Source organism: Actinia tenebrosa, unplaced genomic scaffold (assembly GCF_029948245.1).
Source record: "Actinia tenebrosa isolate PJP-AT-01 unplaced genomic scaffold, QUT_ActTen_1.0 PGA_scaffold0__85_contigs__length_37466705, whole genome shotgun sequence".
NCBI lineage: Eukaryota > Metazoa > Cnidaria > Anthozoa > Actiniaria > Actiniidae > Actinia > Actinia tenebrosa.
This window is the reverse complement of record NW_028292569.1, coordinates 14,728,173-14,737,337: the sequence shown is the minus strand read 5'-3', so window position 1 is coordinate 14,737,337 and position 9,165 is coordinate 14,728,173. Positions and strand designations below refer to the sequence as shown.

At 35.5% G+C, this 9,165-nt stretch overlaps 1 protein-coding gene across 1 annotated transcript; it reads left to right on the top strand.

Moving 5' to 3' along the window:
• The first annotated feature begins 175 nt into the window (after positions 1-175).
• Positions 176-8,742, top strand: LOC116291635 (uncharacterized). The gene is made up of 6 exons (XM_031698821.2): positions 176-858; positions 2,952-3,048; positions 3,710-3,770; positions 4,478-4,607; positions 5,518-5,799; positions 6,175-8,742. Exons 1-6 carry the CDS (start codon positions 508-510, stop codon positions 6,412-6,414), a joined length of 1,161 nt encoding a protein of 386 aa, XP_031554681.1. The 5' UTR covers positions 176-507; the 3' UTR covers positions 6,415-8,742.
• Positions 8,743-9,165: the final 423 nt, after the last annotated feature.

Genomic DNA, 9,165 nt, shown 5'->3' with positions numbered 1-9,165 from the left:
AGTTTGTGAAATTACTTGCACATTTGCGTTTGAACCTTCAAAGTGCCGCCCATAAGTAAGCAAACAGCGATAAAATTCTTGTATTAATAATTTTGATGGATTTGTAAATAATGTAGGTTCTATTAAGTGATTTGTCGAAAATGCGCTATGAACCTTTACGCAATGCGCTAGAAGGCCCTTTAAGTAGCCGTACAGCCTGTGACGTCCACTTCCGAAAAGATTTGCAGCACGAATTAAGATTTAAGAACACTGCTTGCCTTTTAGTTGAGCTTTAATGAATTTCGATCGTCTAGCTCACAGTAATATATATCTACGTACTCTTGCTCATAGTTAAACAAACGCGAACCCGATTTTCGCTCGTCTTGTCTTGATTGGCTGAATCTCATTCTATCCTCACCACAAATTGTAGTTATATTTAAAGCATTCGTGATAAGGTCAATCTAAAAACACTGTTATTTATTTAAAGATATCACTATCTCTTTCACCATGTTGCTTTAAGTTTAGACTATGAGTTTACCGTCGACCACAATCAGCATGGAAAAACATGCCAGGAAAACGCTTTCCCTCTACACGACTTCGGTGTTATATTTCGTCGTCTTCTTGTATTCTACGAGTGTCGAAGGCCACGCAAGTTTCACTATCAAAGAAAAATTTCTTTTTGGATATCAGATTCAAGAAAATTTTCAAACTGACTGGATTGGTTGCTTAATGAAATGCCAGGAACACAGTGAATGCGTCTCTTACAATTACCACACCAGAAAGAATTTCTGCCAGCTTAATCATCATGGAATTGAGCATGCATGTATGGCTGAAGATGTACTGCACAGTGGAAGTCCATATATTTTTCAACAAGTTAAGGTACGGTCCACACTCTCCGTTAAACTTGACTATTAATAGATAAAAGACCACCTTAGCTAACGTTTAATATTAAAAAACACAAATGACTTCGTTTCATCGTCACTTTAATCCAATTTTTTTTGACTACCTTTTGCAAATTATAAGCTTAAATTCTCTCTGAGAACTCTCTTGGACTGGATTGATACTGTAAAACTCAAAAACCTCACCATTCCTTACTAATCTTATTGACCCAGGAAAATAATGAAAAATTATTACTTTATGTCTTATCATATGATAGAAACCTATTGAGAATGACTAGGTATGAATTTCTTGTGAACACTATAAAATATATAATCAAAAAAATCATTGACGTCCATGACAGTACTTTGCGAAAACCTTTTGAAAGTTGATTTTCTCTCTTATCTTTCGATTCCATTTCTAATTATGGTTTGATTTTATCCTTTTTAAGCCGTTTAAAATAGTTAGTTGTCGGTAATAAAATGTCGGTAATAAAATGTCCAAAATACTGAAGCCAAAACGAAACTGTTTAGGTATATCATTTATCATTAGGTTTAGTTTATTTTTGGTAGAACTTTTTGTGCTTGAAAATCAAGCCGAGACATGTACAGGGCGTCGCTTTTAGCTTCTTTTCAGTTTAAGAAAAAAGAGCTTTTTCCGTCTGGTTTGAGTCATCCAAAACTGCAAAAACCAGACAAAACACTCGAGCAGTTATCTACTTAACCTTCATAAAAGATTCAAAGCGAAGAGAAAGAGCAAGAAAATAATAGAATAATTGGTAATTCGAAACTGAACTCAAGTTTGTGCTTACTTAGTCGAGTACAAGTACATTATTGATGAAGAGAAAAACGAAATTTAAAAGAAAGATTAAGTACAAATAAAGCTGTTTCGATTGATTCTTGACTAATTTGTTTTTATCTTAAAGAATCTCTCTCGTAGTGTTCTTATCTTTTAGGATGGAAAAGAATCGCTATAAAAAATAACTATATTTGAGGTTCCTCTTTTACTCCGACGAAGGACTAGCGTCCGAAACGTCAGTAAGTTTTTTCATCTTTTCACGGTGTATAATTTACCTTTTCATCATTACTGTTTCATTAGAAACACCGACGCAGCTCACACTAGTTTTTAGCTAGTTATATCTTCTTATATTTGAGGTTGACGTTCGTAATTTTTTTGATGAAATTTGATGAAAGGTCTCAGATTGTCATTGATTGCGATCATTGATTGCTTCAGTACGTTATTTATCGTGAATTCAAAGTCTTATGAATCCTCCTTCTGATAAATTCCTTTTTCCAAAACCAATGAAACAACAAATTACCTTATTTTACTACCTCGGTAGTTCATAATCGCAAAAAAAATATTCTGATTTTTTTTTTCTTTTCAGTGTACGTTTTAATTAAATAAATATAATTTCCATGGTTAGTGGCCACTGTCGCCTCAATATCTATCACTTATGAACAATTAATAAAGATATAACGGCAATGTATACTCACAGAAAATTGTATTTACGTTTAGTATGAAGGACATGTCACCTTCGTACGTCCTACTGACACCTTACTTTTGTTTAGTTTTGCTCATGTTATGACAAGAAACACATTAGACAGGACAGTTTCCAGACAGAACATTTCCTACAACGATTATATAGTGTTTTGGGTGAAGAATCTCTCTCCCTCTCTCTTATTGTCAAGATAAGGTTTTTAAAAGATGTCTATGAGGTCTGGACTAAGTATGGTCAAGTATGCTTTCAGTACGTCAAGGCGCGAAGGATGCCAAATTCAACATCGTAACTCGATTCTTGCCATTAACTTGCCATCGTTAGAGCTCTCTACGGATTTAGTGATAGGCAGCCAACATTTTTAATGGCACTCAGTACAAAAAGGGGCAACCTGCTACTGTGTTAAGGAAACGAAATCTGAAATATTTGACGACAAATATAACTGACTACTAGGAAAGCAGGCTCTCTAATGGATAAGCATACTGCGCATGCTCAACAAAATGGTTGGAAAAATTGCGAAGGCCGTTCAAAAAACAAATGGAAAGTTCGAGTCTTTATATCACTAATTTTATTAACTATATGAACTAATTTTGAATATTAGCCTGTCACAAATGGTCGTTTAGCGAGTCGACGCATTCTTCAGAAATGTTCGTGCAACTGTGGTGCAGACAACCAGTGTACAAGCAACAATGAGCCAGGTAAACTATTATTACCTATCAACTATTAATTAATCCTAAAAACAAGGATATCCTCAAGGACTCACCTTAGGACCCTATTTATGTGGTTGTATTTCTTATTTTATCGTTAGCGTTTTTGATGGGATTCTCAGGGATTTAGCCTAGGACCCTTGTTATCTTTATCTTTCTTATTCTTTAAGTTTAGTGGTTTGTTTATGGGTTTCATTAAAGATTTAGCTTAGGAACTTTTTTATCTTTCTTATTCTTTTTAGTGTGTTTATAGGTTTCCTCAGAGATTTAGCTTAGGACCCTTTTTATCTTATGGCAAATTGTATCCGAGGAATACATACGAACTTTTCAGCAATGTTTCTTCATATATACTTTCTTTCTATTTATTTTTCCTTTTATATTTCTTTCTGGGCAAAGACTCAGGTGAATGCTAGGCTAGTCAGTAATAATATCAATGGAAATGAAAGAGTTTTGAAATGGGAAAATGTGACGCCCAAAGTAAAAGGATTAATTTGTTATTGAAGAGGTCAAAAATACTAAAAGAGCTGTTCTTGAACTCCTTGTTGAGAAAGTCAAAAGCTTTAAAACGTTTTTAAAAAGTTTATTATGGCGAAAGTTCGTTTTTAATTAACCAAAAATGTGCAATAAGATGTTTATTTTTTCTATCTTTAAGGAGTTGGCGATACTCCAGAACTCGCAGCCCAATCGTGTAAGGATATTCTTCAACGGAGAAGGTTTGTCTGTAGTGTATAGGGATATTAAAATGGCTTCCATTCTCAGCGAATCAAAAAGAGAGAATAGATTCAACCAATTATGAATGATTAGTATTTCCATGGAACTTGACTCTTGGTTGCTGAGGCTACAAATCAATTGCAAAAACATGCGGAATTCAAAAATAGATGTATATCTTATTACTCAAGAAAAAACAGACTTTTAGTGTCCCTCATAGTATCGGATTCATTTAATATGATCCGCGCGAAATTATAGCGACTTGGAATGCATTATTTTGTAAAATCGAGAAAATGAAATATACACATCGCGGAAATCTAAAATTTCATGCAACAACGTATAGTCGGATCATTTTCTTTTTAACCATTCCTTAACCCAATGACTACAAAGGACCTACAACTTACGATTTAATTTGGCGCATTGGACATTTAGCGAAATTCTTAGATGTTGATTATCGACTGCAAGGTTTCTTCGTGAATAGAACGTTTGCACGATGGCGTCATTGACCTCTACTACCAGACTCCCTTGCACACTTTCTTTTGTTTAGTTAATTAGTACCAATTGTCTTACTATTCTCATGAGGGAATACAAATTTAAATGAGAAAGAAAATTCGCGAAGTATCTTGGTAGTGGGAGTCAAATGACACCATCATGCAAACGTCCTATTAGACTTTATTTTCAAACTCTCCACTTCTCTTTAATCATTTTCTAGTGATGCTACTGATGGACCCTACTACTTGGATGCATTCCCTAACAAGACATTTACATACTGTCACATGACTGAGATACCCGGATGTGGCGGGGGAGGCTGGACGCTAGTCATAAAGATGGATGGAAACAAGGTTCAGCTTTATTTGATATTGCTATCTTTTTACTTTAAAATTGTAGTTTAAATATCATAATAAGGCCGAAGAAACTTCCATACTTCGCAATGATCGCATACATTGCCGCATTTACTGCGCAACGATTTCGTGCAACTTTCCTGGCGACAAAGTTAATTTTTTCAGTTTTCTACTTGTGAAAGTTAATTTTCACAAGTAGCAACTTTATCTGTAACGCAAGTATACACCGTCCTCATAATGACTGACAAGTGCACAAAAAACGAGGTCACCCAATCATTAGTTTAAAATAAAAGATATAAAAAGCACATGAAATGCGTTTATAGAAAAAAAGTATAGAAATTGACCTTTTGTTTTGACCTGAATTCGCGCTATCCACCTTTATTATGAATGAGCAGCCTTGCTAAGCCTTGCAAGATGACTGGGTGGCCTCATTTTCATGCACTCGTCAAAGAACGGTACATGAAGTAAAAAAACGAGCCTAATATTAACATTTTCTGGTCAGCGGTTGCCATCGTCAGCAGCGCAATTCTAGAAGTGTTGACGTGACGAAATTTTTGCGCGCAATGTTGCAGAAGTAGATTTCGACCTCATCACTTGAGTAACGTTGCTTGAAATATTTGCAAAGGTTGGCACGCGGTTATTTTGTTGTTGTGCGCAGCATTGGGCACTGTGTATTTAGGTATTTATTGAGCTCAGAACGGTACGATCATATTCGACACCATACGATACGACATAACGCAAGACAACACTACACTACACCACACAAGAAAACGCGGCATGACACAACACAACATAGGACACGGCACAACATAACACCACACCACACAACACAAAACAACGCAACGCCACGCCACGCACGCCAAGCACACAATCATATCTTTATATGCGCTTTCTTACGTCTTCCTTTCAGCAAACTTTCAAATACAATTCAACTTTATGGGAAAGTATGGCACCTTACAAATCCCATAACGGTGTGGACCTAAAGGAAAAAGAAACCCTTTTACCCACATATTGGTACACAAAGTTTACCAGATTGTGCCTGGGCATGAAACATGATGGTAATACCAGTTGGATTGCTATCAACTACACTGCAGACAGTCTCCTCTCGGTATTTAGGAGTCCTGGTAGAAAAGTAGAAACACACTTGGATGTCAGTCAGTGGAAAAGTTTGTTGCGCGGCTCGTCTTTACAGGTAAGAGAAAGGTCTACACAAAGATTTTTCAATGAGCTGCAGATGTAATGTATGAATTTTTAAGGCACGTACCGTTTCCTTACGATTAATCCACTTAGTCATGAAGATTTTGCGCAAAATATTTCACTGCAAAAGTAAAAGTTCTATAAAGTTTTATTCTTGAAAATCGTTTTTAATATGAGTAAAAAAGACGCATCGAATATCGAAAAAAAGACATTAGTGGTTGCGCATGAGAAGACATGATGGATATAAAAACTTAAACAAAGAATCTTATTCTCGAGAGGAACGATACATGGTCTGAAATGGGCAAAACATTCAACCAAAGCTAAAAGGCAAAGATCAGAAACGCCATTGATTTTTTGTGTTTATTTTCAGACCGCTTGTACGGTACAAGGTTTCAATATCCTGCACAAAGCTCCAGAAACAGCATCAGCTCGCATTGGTATCACTGGATTTCCGGGCAACTGCACCACGAGCGCTTCTAGAATTGGATTCGGTACAGGGGGGACATTCTACGGCATGGATGGGACTAATACTTGCGGAAACGAAGCGAAAAACAAACCAGACAACGGAGAACGTTCAATAAAAGCATTTGGATATATTTTCATTCAGTAGACATAAGTAGCAAAGAGAAATTTGGCGCGTCTTCCAAGTTGTTTGCAAGAACGTTCTTTTTCATGCGCGCATAGCGTCATTTTCAAGCGGGCTACCGCTCTTCACAAATACCAACGGCGCTCAATTGTAAAAGAGCGTGCTAATTGTACCAGCGTTTTAAAGCCGCGCATTATCTTTGTTAGTTTCATGTGTGAAGCTAAACCAACTCGGCATTATGGTAAGTTCATTCATTTACTATCGACGTCACTTCCGGTTATAGCTGCGTCTTTAATAAGCCTTTTCATAGTTTTAAGAATCGATTCCACTGCGCATGCGATTTTATCCCGAATTTCTCATCTTCTTTTGTTTAATTAAGAACAAAAGAAGGTTTAGTCAGAAGAAGGTGAGAAATTCGGGATAAAATCACATGCGCAGTGGGATCGATTCTTAAACTATGAAAAGGCTTATTGCTTGAAAAATCTTGGAGGTTGTTTTGATCTCTTGTTTTCTGGTTTCATGTCGTAGAAATAGTCAAATACAATAGTTTGAAGACTTATTTTGACATGTTTTGACTTAACATCCGCTAGTTGCCCCTCAGTCAACCGCTTGTTTGGCCCCCAGTCAACTCCAAAAAGTCACGTGATTGATAGTAAACAATAAGACATTCTAGAGTAAATCACATGAATAGGAGATTTGTTTAACTAAGGAAAAGCATATTGAGGTTTTTCGGCTACGCACGCTTAATGAAGAGTTCATCATGCGAAATATTTTGCATTCATATGCGTCAGTCGCTAACCAAAATCTAGCTATCCGTTCTGTAACTCGAAATAATACTCCCCTTCCGAGTTTGCCTTTTCTCAGTCTTAGCCTCGATTGAGTACAATTGTCTTATTTTTCTTTCATTAAGATCCATTGTATTGTAAGGAATGTACGCACTACGGAACAATATGAGTTGATTAAAATGCCACGGGTATTGGTTGAATAGCTGAATATTATAACATACACTCAACCAAGACTAAGGCTGAGCAAAGAGAACTCGGAACTGGACTATTGTGCGCACATATAAGCATATATATAGTAGTACATTGCTTTCATTGCGAAAAATGTATTGGGGTAGTCCCTGTAGGCTAATTACTTATTCAATTCTGGTGTTTCTGTGGGTAATTCACATTGTGAACCAATGTCTTCCATTTTAGAGAATCTTGTCAAATATACATTTATAAAAGCTTCAATTTTATCGAACCTTCAAACAACTTCTGCGGGCGGCGATGCTATAAGTCAATGCATGGCTAAAATTTAGGACACGATTTAAATTTAGTATCTGTTTTCCGTTTGAGAAGTCTCTGTTTTCAAAATGAAACAGTAAAATAATCTTGCCTTGGATCTGCCCTGATGTCACTAGTCCCATTTTGAAGAATAATATAATATAATATAATATGATTTATATAGCGCCTATACAAGTCGGCTCTAAGCGCTGTAAAATATATAAAAATTATGATTCAAAAGCTAGTTTAAACAAATGAGTCTTAAGGTCTTTCTTAAAAGTTTTTATACATGAAGTGTTTCTAAGAGGAGACGGTAGTGAATTCCATAGGACAGGAGCAGACACAGAAAAACAACGATAACCATAAGATTTAAGATTGTACGGACAAGTAACAAGAAGCAGTTCCTTGGATGAGCGGAGAGTTCTTTTAGGTTTATACACAGTTATGAGATCAGACAAGTAGACAGGAGCCAGACCATGAAGTGCTTTGAAAGTGAGGAGTAGAATCTTAAAATTGATGCGATGTTTCACAGAATAATGGCAACTATGTTTTTTAATTTGTTTGAAATATTTCACAGCGTTGACAGTATGTTCTGAAACAGGTGTTTACAAAAAAGCCACACAAAAAAGAAGAAAAGAAGGAAAAAAAAAAGAAAAAAGAAAAAGAAAAAAAATATAAGGTTTGACGAAATGCAAATTAAGCAGATTCCATTGACGAAAAAAAAAAAAAAAAAAAAAAATCAGTTACTAAAGCTGTGCAGAAAAGGAAAGGGAAGATTTAACTGGGCAAAATTCCCTATTTTAACATCTCAAGGTGCCGTCCACACTGACATGCAAGGCTCGCGCATGCGCATGTACGGAAAAACTGTCTATCTAATTTTTTTTCCATTGTACTAGTATTTAATTTCTGTGCTAATTTTAGCTCTTTCAATTACTCCTCTGGGCTTAGAGAGGTATTATTTCAATTTTCTCGTCTCGTTTAGTGGCAGTAGCAATAAAATTATTTGAGCTTTGACAAGTTTACGATTAAAACCTTCTTATAATTAATTTAACAACTTTGTGTAATTAAAACTCTTGTCGATTGATATTTAGGTTTAGATTAATATTTCTCAGAGTGAATGAAAGAATATATATCAGTAATACAAGATTATTAGAAATGTCTTCAAGCTTCATTTTGGAAAAGGAACTTCTATTGCTACCTGTCTTATAATCTTACTCATTTTCGCGCCAAAATATTTCTTTCTTGTCAATTGATGTTTGCTAACTAAACCTAAAAACAAGGCGATAAAAATTCATATTTTAAACCTAAAATATCCTAGATTTTGAATTTTTGACATAAATGACCTGTTTATATTATCAAACGTCTAAAAACTCAACGAATTATGATCTTAGGATTTTTATCAAAGTTTGATTGCCTGCAGTACATCCGTCATTAAGGATAAGTCGAAGTTATTCGTTTTCTCGTAGTAAGATTATTCAATCCTAGGCCGAAAACCGGATATCTTAGT